Genomic DNA, 16150 nt, shown 5'->3' with positions numbered 1-16150 from the left:
ATATTTTAGCAACAAATATGATACACTCTGGAATGTTTAAGTGGCTAACAAAACTCCAAGATCAAAAGGTAGTTTTCTGGGTAGATGTATGTTTATTTTCTTTTATCACACAAATTTACAATGATATTTACTTTGGCTGCCAAAGACAGATGAAAATATGTGGAAGCCTGTTATGACTAGTATTACCCTGAACATCCTTCTAACTCTCTAGATTTGGTAAGTTACTTGTAAACAGTCTCTAAATGAAGACACACCACACTATCAACCCCCAAAATCATTCTAGAAACTGTAACTCCTTTGTATTTAATTCAAGGCAAAATAGGACGGTTATAGGTTTTAATTAAAAATGTGAGTGATCAGAACATACGCACCTTTCTTTTCTTCTTCAGTTTTCTTTTCTCTTTCTTGTTTTCTAAAAATTGTTCCCAAGGAGTTAGTTTATCCTTTCCTTCCAACTTGCTTTTGACCATCTCTTCAGCAGTTTCTTTCAGTCCTATGGCAAAATAAAACACAAATGAACAGGCAAACTTAATTTGCTCAAGTTTTTTTCATCCTCTTAAAAACACTCTAATATATTCTCATCAGCAAAGCCCTGATTCAAAGGGAAATATTTACTATCTTTGAGCCATGCAATTGCACAAATATCGACTGCCAAATCAAGGCAATGTATCCAGGGGAAAGGTCAGCTTGCTGTGCAAATCCTCCCACTTCATGCTAAAAAACCACCTCCAGCACCTCAGTGGTAAGTTGTGCAGATGTCTGAGAGAACGAGAATGGCAATACCCAGTCCTCAGCACTTCTGATTCCCTCGACTGCCTTCTCACCCCAGCTCAGTGCTGCAGTCTACAAATGTCACGTTCTTAGAGCTAGAGTAACCTTGTGAGGACTTAGTAGTACTTCACTAATATTAATTAGTTTTTACAAAATTAATAAGGATTTCGGAACGGGAAAAGGGGGGAAACAAAGAACTGAAAGATTAAGTGATTTGCACAACATTACAAACGTTAAAACTGAGGTTAGAACCTAGGTCCATCTCCCAGTGCTGTGCTTTAACTTCTAGTCAATGTGGCTCATTTCGCAGAATGCCTTCCAGTAGGGTATGTTTCATTAGGAAGCTCCACAGGGATTTTAATGTTTATATTTTCCCTTCAATTATTGTGCCTCTCCAGCAAAATACATCAAACCAGGAAACAAATTTAAAATTCCTCAGCATTTCAATTCTACTTCATCCTACAATTCTATAATGAAAAAAGGTTAAATTTAAAATATAGGGGTTTCACATGAAGTGAGATGTTAAGAGAAAAGGGACTTACATTTAAATATAAATAAAGTTAAGGATTTCTGAGCGGTTAGCTTGTAAGGGAATGCACGAACTTGTGGGATTCATGTTCAGCTGTCTCCGCCAATTTCAACTTTAGTTAAAAAAAATTACGTGTATGCAGCCCATGCAGGAAAAAACTCATGATTTTTGGGTTTGTACTATAAATGATATAATCTGATGGATAGCAATAGAAGGAAAAATAGATATAGATATTAGTATTTAGTTATCTTAAAATTGCTCTGAAAGACTGGAATAAGCATTGTATGGGCACAAGGTTACTGCTTATTAGTGACATCCTTTGATTTTACAAAAAAAACCCGCTTTACTTTCTCTAAAAAAAGTCTAAGTTTTAAATCCACAAAACGCTTTCTTAAACATCTAGATGTCTGACTATTTTGGTCAGTGAAGGGTATCTCAAAAATTAGAAACAGGAGACTTCTGGTATGACAGGAAACCCAGATTCAAAAAGCTTCAAAGGTAACATGATAACTTTTTTTTAAAAAGTATTTGTCAACATGAGGTAGAGAATAGGGGGCATGCTCAGAACATACTACCCCCACAGTGGCTAAAAAATACATAAAATGTATAAAGACAGACATTCTATTTTCATTTGGATACACATTCAAATTATGACGACTCATCAGAAACCAAAATTGAAACTAGCTAAATAGATTATCCTCTTATTTATTTAGGATCATCAAATTACCGGAAGTACTTCTTAATATTTAGCATCTATATGAACTGAAAGATCAAAGGACATGGGTAATCTACCATCCCCTCCTACATCCATGGGGAGCTGTAATTATCAGACCATAAACTTAGATCTTCATCTCTCTGATATCCTTTTGTCAGGTGTGTACTCTAGGAGAAATATCCAAGTTCACATTTCCTGAGCTGTCAACAATTGGAAGAAGCTCGATATCAAGCTAAAATGTTTTGTTGAAGGAAATTTCCTCTTCCCTTTCACAGCAAATGACAGCTTCACAGGGCTCCCAGGAAAGCATGTATCGCAGAAGTGTAATCTACTTGTTCAAAATCTTTCTAGTCATGAAAGGCTGAAAGGGAGTAAGCAATTAGACAGTCTTAATTACTACTAACCCTTCCTAAAAACAAGTGCATAAGCTTCTGAACTTCAAAAGAAACATTTAATTAAACACACACTCCTCAGCTATGAGCTATGTATGTACTACCTTTTGCCATGGACAGCTTTTAGACTAAATTGAATATTGTCATCTCCAGAGTTTTGCCCAAATGAATGACTAGATTGTATACACATTACACACAAATTTCAGAGTAATAGCCGTGTTAGTCTGTATTCGCAAAAAGAAAAGGAGTACTTGTGGCACCTTAGAGACTAACCAATTTATTAGAGCATAAGCTTTCGTGAGCTAATTACACACAAAAACACCTGTTAAAAGAACATTTTAAAGTTGCAACATCAAGCACTCTAAAGTGAGGAAATGCCAGAAAACTGAGGTTGCAATCTTAATGCAGGCCCTCTGTGTGTATGATTTATGATATGCTCTTTAATTACATGAGCACATACTATTTTTCCATCTGCTCTGAGGATGGATCAGGATTGTGTGATGAAGGAGACTTATCTTACGCAGAAGTGATGGGACTAATGGGAAGTAACAAGCAGTGACCATCATCCAACCAAACACACAAGCAGGGGAATAAAATAGTGAACAAGTACTAAGACAGTCACTGCAACTCAAAGAAATAGAGAGGTTATTATAAGTCAGAAAAATAAGACCACTGAAAAGCCCTATCAAATCAGAATATTTTTATAGATACACTTCTTCCTGAAATGCACTGAGAATAGACTCCCCTGTTCCCAAAAAACTGAATCCAAAAGGTAAGAGCAACTAAATTTTGTAATGCTTAGAAAAAAGTATTGAGGGTCAGCTAGTGACTTCACACATTCTCTCTGAAGAGGGCTGATTATGGATAGACAAGCGTGTCACACCTCCAGGAGAATGAGGCTATGGAAATAATAAATGGAATAATTTGATCCACCTGGCAAAGCAGGACTTGAACAATATAGCCCTTTCCTGAGACTGCCAAATACCACAAGAAAAGCATTAAACATCCTTCCCAATTTAGAATGGTTTAAAAACAATTGTCCAGACCACATCCTGAGAATAAAACATGTATTTCTAAGTAGTCAGAAGGCTTATAACTATGGAAGGAAAAAGAAACGGTTTCGCCTTCGTAACTGAAAATAGGGATCTACAAATGAAATAAATGAACCACAATATTGTTTTGTCACTTAACCATCCCAAAATGAAAGCCATGAAAAAAAGAACGGGGTGGGGGGTGGGGGTGGGGAAATAGCTTCATTATCTGCTTGAAAGTAACTCTCTACACTGCCAAGTAAATGAGCAGTGACCAACCACTAAAAAGCAGTGAGAAACAGTGGGATGCAACTGAAGTGCGCAGTAGAAGAGGCCCGAGAACATGGCATGTGAGCACTGGGACTCAAATTCAAGTAAGCTACTTCTCAGACTGTAAAAAGTAGGGCTGGTCAGAATATTTTTTTTTTTAAAATGTCCAAAATTACTTTTTTCTAAATAGGAAGAAAAGCCAGGGTAATTTCCACAGATGGTTTAAAAAAAAAAAAAGGTGGGGGGGAGGGAAGAGATACTGCTTTACCGGGGACTTCACTGAGGAACAGGGGTCTGCAAAACAGTGAGAATTTTTAGAAGTGTCACAAGTGTAGATAGGCCCAAAGGGCTATCCACCTCAAACTATGACACAAGGATTGGCTCCTGCAGATTTCCACTGAGAAGGCTGCGAACAAGATGTTTGCAAATTATTGAAAACAAAATGTGCAAATTCCTTAAGTCTTCAATCAGGTTTTAAAACAACAGTTAAGGGAGATTATGATATGCTGGATGTCCTTCAATCTTATTTAAATTTTGCTAAAATGGGGGACAGTAACAGCCCAAACTGGAAAAATACCTTTATTAGACCTGAAGTGGGAGTAGAGGAAAAAGGAAAACATTTCTCCATTTTAGGGAATCCAAACCAGCAAATTCATTTCATGTAGCGAGATGAAGGAAGAATCTTAATATATGCCTTATCAATGTGAAACCCTTGTTGCAAGTAGCTGAAAGGAATGTGTGATAGCAATATTCTGACAAGGATATAGGGAACCATCAGTAAACACTTTGGAGGGCTTTCCATACCTTCCATAAAGGAAGAGTAGACCAAAATAAGAAAGTCACATGTAAAACAGGATACAACCTCCAGGGACTCCTCAGAGGAGACTGCCTAATAGCATGACTGATATCAGGTGGTTTTATTTTGTTTTGTCTAAGCTTGAAAGATAAAAAATACTTAAAGTTTCCCAAGAGACTTTGGGGGTTATCCTGCATCACTTCTCAAAAGACAAAAGTATTAAGGGACAGGACCATTATTAGTACCTAAAGATATTCAGTATAAAGAACTGCAGAGCTCTAGTTTGCCAGATGCATACTTTTGTGCACAGTATGAGACAGGAATACATCATTCAAAGAACATATTAACCAAGAATACAGAATGAGCCATATACACCACCTTCAAAGATCATATAGAACGAAAAACACTCTTTCACTCCATATAATCCTTCCAACAACATATGGCTGAGGTTCTCTGTAGTTTAGGAGGAGATTACACTTATTTTTATTTAGGATGAAAACTAGTAATTTTTCAAGTTCCGTTTTAACTCCTGTTTAATAATCACATTTTAACTCTTCCCAAAGGACGACTATTAAAATTAAAGGAAAAATGTGAAGCTGGGAAGTATTTGAAAATTATATTAGGAATATGATTGTGGTCTGCCACGTGTATGAAATCTAAAGCACCAAAATCTTCTATGGGAGTGTGTAAAACTTTGAGGGCTGGCAAACTCTGTCTAAGGTAATTATTGCTTGAATAATTGAATAATGACTGTAGGAAAACAGATGAACAGACACTCCAATACAATCACTAATTTTGTGCCTAAAAGAAAAAAAGTGCTAAAAAAACTGGAACCAAATCTAATTGATTTGTTCTGGTATTGGATTCATGTTTAAAGTATTATGATTAAAAGATAACTGAATCATTCCCAAAATATGCTTGCTACAACTGTGTATGAAAAGTTGTGCCAAAGCTTAAATTTTTAAATTAATTCAAATCTCAGACTTTCCATTTAAAGTCTTCCTACATTAGTCTCTTATAATTTTCATTTTATTTTAAACATCTTAAGATATTTTTTAAAAAGCAGCCTACAGTACAATAACAGATCTTAGATAACAGCAAGTCTTGGCAATAGAAATACAGGAACAAAACTAATTCTGAACTAGTCAGGAAATCTTAAAAGTAACATGGTGACTGAAAACTGTCAGTTACATTGTTGGAGCTATGAAAACACTTTTCCGTATGCACAGAGCATGCACTATCCCCGCAGCTTCTACATGCAAAACACTGTGCAGGGACCATCCCTCAAAAATGATGGGGCATTCTTCATCCTACAAGGTAGGACTTCCTCTGTAACTGCTCCTCCTGACACCTGTGGGCTACTATGGTATCAGACACTAGAACTTAGAGCAGACAGACAGTAGTTCCACTGGTGGTGCCCAGGCAACATGAAGGAGGAAAAAGCCTAATGCAACAGTACAACGAGAAGGTGAAGGAGAACAGGAACAAAAGTCTGAAAGCAGATGGATACGAGCAGAGGGGGTCAGAGCTAGGAGGCAGATGGATAGAAGAGGATGCTGGGGCAGAAGTGTTTATAACCAATAGATAAAAGAAAAGGAGTACTTGTGGCACCTTAGAGACTAACCAATTTATTTAAGCATAAGCTTTCGTGAGCTACAGCTCACTTCATCGGATGCATACTGTGGAAAGTACAGAAGATCTTTTTATACACACAAAGCATGAAAAAATGAGTGTTTACCACTACAAAAGGTTTTCTCTCCCCCCACCCCACTCTCCTGCTGGTAATAGCTTATCTAAAGTGATCACTCTCCTTATAATGTGTATGATAATCAAGTTGGGCCATTTCCAGCACAAATCCAGGGTTTAACAAAAACGTCGGGGGGGGGGGGGAGATAGGAAAAAACAAGGGGAAATAGGTTACCTTGCATAATGACTTAGCCACTCCCAGTCTCTATTCAAGCTTAAGTTAATTGCATCCTATTTGCAAATGAATTCCAATTCAAGAGTCTCTCGCTGGAGTCTGGTTTTGAAGTTTCCTAACGCCCCTATTCTACTTGTGCTATATTGATGACATCTTCATCATCTGGACCCATGGAAAAGAAGCCCTTGAGGAATTCCACCATGATTTCAACAATTTCCATCCCACCATCAACCTCAGCCTGGTCCAGTCCACACAAGAGATCCACTTCCTGGACACTACAGTGCTAATAAACAATGGCCACATAAACACCACCCTATACCGGAAACCTACTGACCGCTATTCCTACCTACATGCCTCCAGCTTTCACCCTGACCACACCACACGATCCATTGTCTACAGCCAAGCTCTGCGATACAACCGCATTTGCTCCAACCCCTCAGACAGAGACAAACACCTACAAGATCTCTAACAAGCATTCTTACAACTACAATATCCACCTGTGGAAGTCAAGAAACAGATTGATAGAGCCAGAAGAGTTCCCAGAAGTCACCTACGACAGGACAGGCCTAACAAAGAAAATAACAGAACGCCACTAGCTGTCACCTTCAGTCCCCAATTAAAACCCCTCCAACGCATCATTAAGGATCTACAACCTATCCTGAAGGATGACCCAACACTCTCACAAATCTTGGGAGACAGGCCAGTCCTTGGCTACAGACAGCCCCCCAACCTGAAGCGAATACTCACCAGCAACCACACACCACACAACAGAACCACTAACCCAGGAACCTATCCTTGCAACAAAGCCCGTTGCCAACCGTGCCCACATATCTATTCAGGGGACACCATCACAGGGCTTAATAACATCAGCCACACTATCAGAGGCTTGTTCACCTGCACATCCACCAATGTGATATATGCCATCATGTGCCAGCAATGCCCCTCTGCCATGTACACTGGTCAAACTGGACAGTCTCTACGTAAAAGAATAAATGGACACAAATCAGATGTCAAGAATTATAACATTCATAAACCAATCGGAGAACACTTCAATCTCTCTGGTCACGCGATTACAGACATGACAGTTGCGATATTACAACAAAAAAAACTTCAAATCCAGACTCCAGCGAGAGACTGTTGAATTGGAATTTACTTGCAAATTGGATACAATTAACTTGGGCTTGAATAGAGACTGGGAGTGGCTAAGTCTTTATGCAAGGTAACCTATTTCCCCTTGTTTTTTCCTACCCTTCCCCCACCGACGTTCTTGTTAAACCCTGGATTTGTGCTGGAAATGGCCCACCTTGATTATCATACACATTGTAAGGAGAGTGATCACTTTAGATAAGCTATTACCAGCAGGAGAGTGGGGTGGGGGAAGAGAAAACCTTTTGTAGTGGTAAACACCCATTTTTTCATGCATTGTGTGTATAAAAAGATCTTCTACACTTTCCACAGTATGCATCTGATGAAGTGAGCTGTAGCTCACGAAAGCTTATGCTCAAATAAATTGGTTAGTCTCTAAGGTGCCACAAGTACTCCTTTTCTTTTTGCGGATACAGACTAACACGGCTGTTACTCTGAAACCAATAGATATGCTCCCTTCCAGGATTTAAAATTAAAATCAGGATTCCAGAGTCTCAACAGTCCACTTTTGTCAGCAAATAGCTTTGAAACCCATGGGCAAAGTAAGTGCCTCATCCGTTCTAATGGTCCACAGACAAAACAGAAATCTACTACTGCTATCAGTTACTTCATGAGCTCAAGTAGTAGAGGAACTGTGTTTCTAAAGATCCCAACTCCGTTGATGACCCAAGTGGGTGTTAATATGTTTTTTTAGGGATTCTTTTAAGTTAATTGCATCCGAAAACCTATATTAAAACATTAAAGATTGTGAAGTCAAGCGCTCAAAGTGATGAAATGCCAGGGTAATCTTAATTTGCCCCTCTTGTGGGATGCATAATAGAGTCCTTAATTACATGATCACATACTTAAAAAAAAAACAGAAAAAAACAGGACCTGTGCATCATTTAGTGCACAGGATGGATAGTGCTCAAGGTATAAATCAGTATCTAGTGAATGACACTGTTCTCTGTAGGATCCCTGCTTCATTTGTTGCAGAAGTTGGAAGATGTGCAGTGAATGAAGCAAGGGACTGCAGGAAGAAAAAAAGATGGCCGTATGGTTAAAGCAGTTGAATGCCCCTTGGAGAACTGGATTCTATCCTTGTAGTGCCAAGCAAGTCATGTAAACCAATACTGTTGCAGCTAACCACTGTGTTCCTCATTTTCTGGGTGCCCAATTTTAGACACCTGGAGTCAGATTTGCACAAGTGCTGAGTGCTCACAACTGCAACTGAAGTCTACAGGACCTAGGTGTTGAACATAAAGGGCTCTCGAAACTAAGTACCTAGTCAGGTCCTAGGCATCTCAGATTGGGCTCCCAAAGTCAGCAGACATAATTTTGGCTTTAAACTTCAGGATAATACCACTTTGCCTCACACTGATGTCATGAAGATAAATTCAATGCTTGCAAAGCACTCCTATTCTTGTGACAGGACAACAGAAAAGCCCATGAGCTCAGTATTTTCTTTAGTGCAGGGTTTAGATGGTGTGTTAAATAGAGCTTGTGGGCACACACTGAATGAGCATCAAACAAAATACTGCATATCCACCTATTCACTGAACACCATTCATCTTGTGCACTGAATGAGGCAAGACGGACAGTATGCGGATATCTAATTAAAGACTACCATAATACAGATCAAGAAAGGCCAGAATGAAGGTTAATCTTACATAATACATGGTTCAAAGCCCTGTAACTGTGCCTTGCAAAGGATCCTTCTTACTCTTCCTGTCCTACCAATTTTCCACAGACAGCTTCAGCCTCTTCGCCTCGAAGTAACTAGAGAGCTCTCCCCTTTGGTGTCAGTCTCATTAATTCCTCTATCCCTATAGGTACTCTTTTTCACCCTCAGAATAGCTTTCCCTGGTGCTCCAGCGAAGGCATAACTCAAAATTCATAGCTATAGAGTCACCGTATTAATTTAATTGAATTTTTGTAGTTACCAGAAATAACTCACGTGTTATTTACAAGATAATGTTCTGCATGGAACTGCAGTCTAATATTACAACCTGCATACTGCAGCTCAGTTACCTGTTTAGGATTCTGTGTATGCATAGAGATTTTTCAAAAATACAATTAAAAAAATGGGTAGATTTAGCTACTTAAAAACCAATGCCTTGTCTATATTCTACAGAGAGAACACATTCATAACAGTAACAAGCAGTTTCCATTGTGGTTTCTAACACTCCTGGGTTTGAAGGTCGTAACAATATAAAATCCTTTTGAAAAGGATATAATAGTTACTGATGCATAAAAATGTTCAGCTCATTTGGATGCTTGATGCCCCAATGAATTAAAAGCCATTCATGATGAAACAACTACATGTATGTACATACATGTACAAAGAAAATAACAGAACGCCACTAGCCGTCACCTTCAGCCCCCAACTAAAACCCCTCCAACGCATTATTAAGGATCTACAACCTATCCTAAAGGATGACCCAACACTCTCACAAATCTTGGGAGACAGGCCAGTCCTTGCCTACAGACAGCCCCGCAACCTGAAGCAAATACTCACCAACAACCACATACCACACAACAGAACCACTAACCCAGGAACTTATCCTTGCAACAAAGCCCGTTGCCAACTGTGCCCACATATCTATTCAGGGGACACCATCACAGGGCCTAATAACATCAGCCACACTATCAGAGGCTCGTTCACCTGCACATCCACCAATGTGATATATGCCATCATGTGCCAGCAATGCCCCTCTGCCATGTACATTGGTCAAACTGGACAGTCTCTACGTAAAAGAATAAATGGACACAAATCAGATGTCAAGAATTGTAACATTCATAAACCAGTCGGAGAACACTTCAATCTCTCTGGTCACGCGATCACAGACATGAAGGTCGCTATCTTAAAACAAAAAAACTTCAAATCCAGACTCCAGCGAGAAACTGCTGAATTGGAATTCATTTGCAAATTGGATACTATTAATTTAGGCTTAAATAGAGACTTGGAGTGGCTAAGTCATTATGCAAGGTAGCCTGTTTCCTCTTGTTTTTTCCTACCCCCCCCCCAAGATGTTCTGGTTTAACTTGGATTTTAACTTGAAGAGTGGTCAGTTTGGATGAGCTATTACCAGCAGGAGAGTGAGTTTCTGTGTGTATGGGGGTGGGGGGATGTGAGAACCTGGATTTATGCAGGAAATAGCCCAGCTTGATTGTCATGCACATTGTGTAAAGAGTTGTCACTTTGGATGGGCTATCACCAGCAGGAGAGTGAATTTGTGTGGGGGGGTGGAGGGTGAGAAAACCTGGATTTGTGCTGGAAATCACTTTAGATAAGCTATTACCAGCAGGACAGTGGGGTGGGAATAGGTATTGTTTCATATTCTCTGTGTATATATAAAGCCTGCTGCAGTTTCCACGATATGCATCTGAGGAAGTGAGCTGTAGCTCACGAAAGCTTATGCTCTAATAAATTGGTTAGTCTCTAAGGTGCCACAAGTCCTCCTTTTCTTTTTGCAAATACAGACTAACACGGCTGCTACTCTGAAATATGTACATACTGACACTCTGTGGGTAGTGGAATTATAACATGATGATTCAGATGTGCCATTAAGCCCTTCATCTCAATTAACTATAGGTAGGGATGCACATTTTTAAAGGTAAATATAGGGAGAATTTAAGTCAGAGTAATTGACATTATATCAAACACAAGGAAAATTCATGGACATTTTCTGTAGTTACCAACTTATGCTTTCAAAAGAAGATCTTACTTGTGCATTTATTATTTTATCTGTCAGAAACTTTTCTCAGGCAATGAATTCAGATTATGGGCTAAAAAGCAATACAATAGAGATTGCATTTAGTAACCAGAAGTGATTCCAGAGTGTATTCAGACTCACATCTGAATCTCTGAGTTACAAAAATAAATTTTGCTATTTATTATTTCTGCTTGTACTCCTATATACGAATACAACTATGGAAGAGGGAGATGGATTCTACTCTGACTCACACATTGTCAATTAATTAACTTACTATTAGCCAGTCAGGTCCTATCTTCATTTATATTCAATGGGACTGCACAAGTGTAAGCAGAACAGAAACCGGCCTGCAAAGTCTAGCACTGGTGATGATGCAGAAAACACAACTTGGTTTTTAAATGTCAGGTTGAGTTTTGCAGCGCTGATTTATAGTAACATTGCCTTTTACTTGCAAAATGAGAAAATAATCTGATCTGGAAAGTCACTAACAAGAAGTCTAAGAAACCGACAACGCCTTTTTTTAGCAGCTTCTCATATTACAAACTCCCTTTAAGCTATTGCTCTTTTCCCACTTAAAGTTTCATTTGAGGTTCAGGCTTCTTTCAACACCCATCCTCCTGCGGTCCCAGAAATCTCAGTGTTTTACAAGATAATTCTGCTGTCTCCTCCATTTCAGGTTCATGAAATCCCTGTACTACCCTTCTAGTTGCTTAAGGAAACCTTGAATTTCCTTATCTTCCATAAATTCATGATTTCTGCCTTAATTTGTGTCTCTCTACTGCTCAGATTAGGGTGGGAAGTATAATTTTAAGAGATTTACATGAGGATAGAAAAGCCAGGTTACTTTTAAGGGGGATTAAAGGCAGGTTCATAGTACACTCAGTCAGTTTGCAACATTACTGTAGGGTTTTTTCTTTCCGCACTGAAACAGAAATCTTTATTTAGTTGAACCACATTATAAAATTCATTTATCAAGCACTGTTGATAGTAGTCCTAGTACAGGTGAGGCTTCCTACATTCCGAACCTCTGACTGGCTTCTTAAACAGCTTTCGTTTTCTCCTTAAAACTACCAACTGTCAAAATATTTCTTACCACCCTCAAAATTACATTGGTTTGAGATGCAGGCCATGAATAGTTATATTCTATCCTAGACCAATAACTTTTAAGGTTTAATATTTTACTAACCAGATTGGCTAAAAATTGTTGTTTTGACACAATTTGAAAACTAGGAGCCTACCTTTTCCAATAAAGCTTTTTTATGAGACATAAGATACAAGACCTTTAAATTACATTATGCTTTCTAGAAAAGTCATTTTAAATAATGTTGAGGTCTCTAAAATGTATATGACTTAGAATCACACATGTAGAACTGAAAGGAGCCTTAAAAGGTCAAGTCCAGCCCCCTGCAGTAAGGCTAGACCAAGTAAATCCAGACAAGCGTTTCTCCAACCTGATCTTAAAAACCTTCAATGATGGGGATTTCACAACTTTTATATTACTCTAAGTTATAATTTCCACTACCTTTCCAAATCCTGCATAGTTGTACTCATGGAAACAGCCACTTGGCTTTACAGGTGAAGAGACAAAAAAGTACAATTTAAAACATTTCTAAAATAATTTGCTATAAATTATGCAGCAACATGTTATGGCATGGTGTCATATAGACCCCAACATTTCAAACTTTTCTTGATGTTGAATATGGCTAATGTGTTTCCCAAATATGCACAAACAAACCTAGTAAGTCAGCGTATAGCTTATTTTGTCATTTCTTTCTAAGACTAGATATAGACCAAGAGTGGCCAAACTTACTGGCCCTCCGAGCCGCATACAACAATCTTCAGAAGTTTGAGAGCCAGGGCACATCTGCCGGGGGCTTGGGGCTTCAGCCCTGCAGAAGGCGCTTGACAGGGCTCGGGGCTGAAGCGCCGCTCCTGCTGAAGCCCCGAGACCTTGCAGATGCACTCTGCAGAGCAGAAGCCCCAAGACTGCCCCCCTCCCCACTGCACAGAAGCCCCTACCCCAACACCTCACTGCGCAGAAGCCTCTACCCTACCACCCAGCTGCAAGGCAGAGGTCCCGAGCTCCCCACGCCCAAGTCTGATAGGTGAAGAATGGTGGGGGGCTGGGGGCTCTCTGAGACGCACTTTAACGGTAAAAGAGCTGCATGTGGCTTTGTGTGCCACAGTTTGGCCACCCCGATAGACTTTGAAGAGTTTTCCATGTGCTACAATCTGCAAGTGCCACCTTGAAGAACCTTGTTCTCCAAACGGCTTTCTAACCTAGTGACAAGAAAGAATGCTGCCTCTAGGAAGGTATGGCATCTAAAGACACCTCGAGATAGAGCAGTAATTAGGGGAAGTGATCTTCTAAGAAACATAAAAGAGTTCTACTCAACATGTTTGGGGCAGTATTTTAAGACTGAAGTGTGGTTTCTTCTAGTTATATAATAGTCATATGAGAACTTGTTTCCCTGGTTCAGTCATGCAGGAATTAACTTCTTTCCACTTTATGACTTGTTCGCCTTCAACATTTTAGGTAATACAGATCAGTTTTCATGTACAGTCACATGCCTCTTTCATAGTATCATTAACGTCAGTAACTTTATATATAAAAGTGCATTTCCAGATATTTTTGTCAATATCACACTTCAAGGCAAGTACTTTACCCTAATTTATAAAGATTCTAATAGCAATTATTGGAGCAAATCCCTCCAGAAAAAATGGCACAACTCCCTCACCTCCAAAACTATCTGAATCCGCCTTCAGATAAATGCCATTAAATTCAAAAATTGTCGTCTCTGATCCAAGGACACTGGCAGAAATAAATTTTTTGAAAGATATACCATTTATTTTAAAAGCCAGCTACACTATTCGAGTAAAACATTTTTCAGAAATTCCTACTTCAAAGAAGTAGTGCTATGCAGAAAAGGATTAGACCATAGGCAGATTAACAAGTAAACAGATGTCTACAGAAACTCAATTGTTTACACTAGTGTGCCAATTTAAATTCACTGCATGCCTGAAAGCATTTAATATTTTGTAGTATTACAAAAAGCTTATTGGTGGGCCTTATTCTCCCACCAACATGTGTTCCTGGATTTGTTTTTAATACATTAATTAATTTTAAGCAGGTAAACAAATATAGAATAACTGGGTACAGAAAATGAACCCCAACTAGAGCAATCTAAAAAAACCTAAACACATGCACAATTTTGGTGAAACAGTCTGAACAGGCCAACTGAACTGTGGCTGAGCATTTCTTTCACCTTTCAGGCAGTTTCAAGTTATGAAATCAGCACTGATTAATTAATTATTAGAGACAAACAAGATTTTTTTAGTCTTACCATATTTTTCACTTTCAAATGGGTGGAAAAGTTATGATTCTAAGACATACAGAAACTATTTGAGAAAAATCTACAAGAATGAAACAGCAAACACCTAAGAAAAACTGGCAAGAGGCACAAACTAGACAAAACACTACAGCTGAGGAATTGTGCTCAATCATTGTTTACTTCCATTTTCCCCCACTATAACCCATCTGGATTTTTAATGCTAAGAAATAAGAAAACACTGTTCATAGTTTCAATTGCTACACCTCAATAAGCTGGCCAGTAAAAATACTGCAATTTTTTCCAAGCGAGAAAAGAAAAAAGAAACAGCTGAAGTGCCAGATAAATTTACCTGGAACCCATTTAATCTCCATTTCCATATCATTTTCTTCCCGTTTCTTCTCTTTTTCTTGGATACTCTGCAAGAGTTCTCTGTATCTGGCAATTTGCTCTTCATCATCCTTCTGGCTTTTCTTGGGTTTGTCATCTTCTGTTTCAAGGGCTACATCACCACCTTAAAAAAAAAAACAAAAAAAAAAAACAGACAAACACTAAAGCAAACACTATTGTGGAAAATCTCAGGATATTATGAATGAATATTTGAAGGCAACACAGCTAAGATAAGCAAACGATTTCTGGTAGAACAGTGGGGACAATCCATCTCATCACCATGAATCAATTCCTCACTTTAAAAGATCAAATAAGAAAATGGAGAGGATACGGGAAAACTGGATAGCAGAAGGAACTAATGATAGGTGCAGAGTTCTTCACCCCTACTGTAGGTCACTAGTTTCTGAAACCATCACAGCATATTACTAACTAAAAATCAATACTTAGTATTGGTAAAGCACTTTGAAAATGTAAATGCAGTATAAATACTAACTAAACAATTACCACAATATTCCTGTGAGGCAGATAAATACTAATTCCTACTTTCTTAACTTTGGTTTGTCGCCTCAATTTTAAAATGACATGCCCCTATAGAGGGGAGCCAGAACTGGAAGTCAGGAGTTCGTAACGTATAGGTCTTTGCTCAATTCACTACATCACTGACTGCAAGACACTGACAGGTGAAGGAGCCAAAAGCAACATACCTATTTTTCCTGGCATGTGCATATGCAAATAAATATGCAAGAGGAGGAAACTATATATATATATATATATATATATATATATATATATATATAAGTTCTAGAACTTTACTTCCCTTCATAGGTTTGAAGTAAGCCTTTCCCTATATGCAACATACAGCAGGTCAGATGTGGTACTGTGTGATTTGTCACACTTCCCTTGTCACACTCCTCCGTGCTATACATTTTGGTACTCTGTAGTACTCATTACTTAGCCAGGCATTGGCTACTGATTTTTAGCAGCAGGCTTTTCCCTATCTCAGTTTGCAGACTCCAGCCATCTGAATGCTGAAATGTATTGTGCAGGAAGTGTTAGTTGTGATTGCTGAATGGGCATAAGTACTGTAACGGTACAGTGGGGGATTATTTTGCACACAGAGTGTACCAAAAGAGTTACAATTCGATTTATGATTTTTGTAAAACCG

At 38.7% G+C, this 16150-nt stretch overlaps 1 protein-coding gene across 4 annotated transcripts in view; it reads right to left on the bottom strand.

Annotated features, from left to right (window-relative positions):
- ESF1 (ESF1 nucleolar pre-rRNA processing protein homolog) overlaps positions 1–16150 on the bottom strand; it is a 70071-nt gene that overhangs the window by 22821 nt on the left and 31100 nt on the right. For all 4 annotated transcript variants that reach the window (XM_084623547.1, XM_084623546.1, XM_084623549.1 and 1 more), the window contains exons 10-11: positions 14948–15109; positions 372–493 (exon numbers count right to left, since the gene is read on the bottom strand). In XM_084623547.1, coding sequence (XP_084479673.1) covers positions 372–493; positions 14948–15109 — 284 coding nt within the window. The remainder of the gene's footprint in view (positions 1–371; positions 494–14947; positions 15110–16150) is intronic.

This window comes from Lepidochelys olivacea, assembly GCF_965140295.1.
Source record: "Lepidochelys olivacea isolate rLepOli2 genome assembly, chromosome: 3".
Lineage (NCBI taxonomy): Eukaryota > Metazoa > Chordata > Testudines > Cheloniidae > Lepidochelys > Lepidochelys olivacea.
The sequence above is the reverse complement of the archived record's forward strand: the minus strand, read 5'-3'. Positions and strand labels throughout refer to the sequence as shown.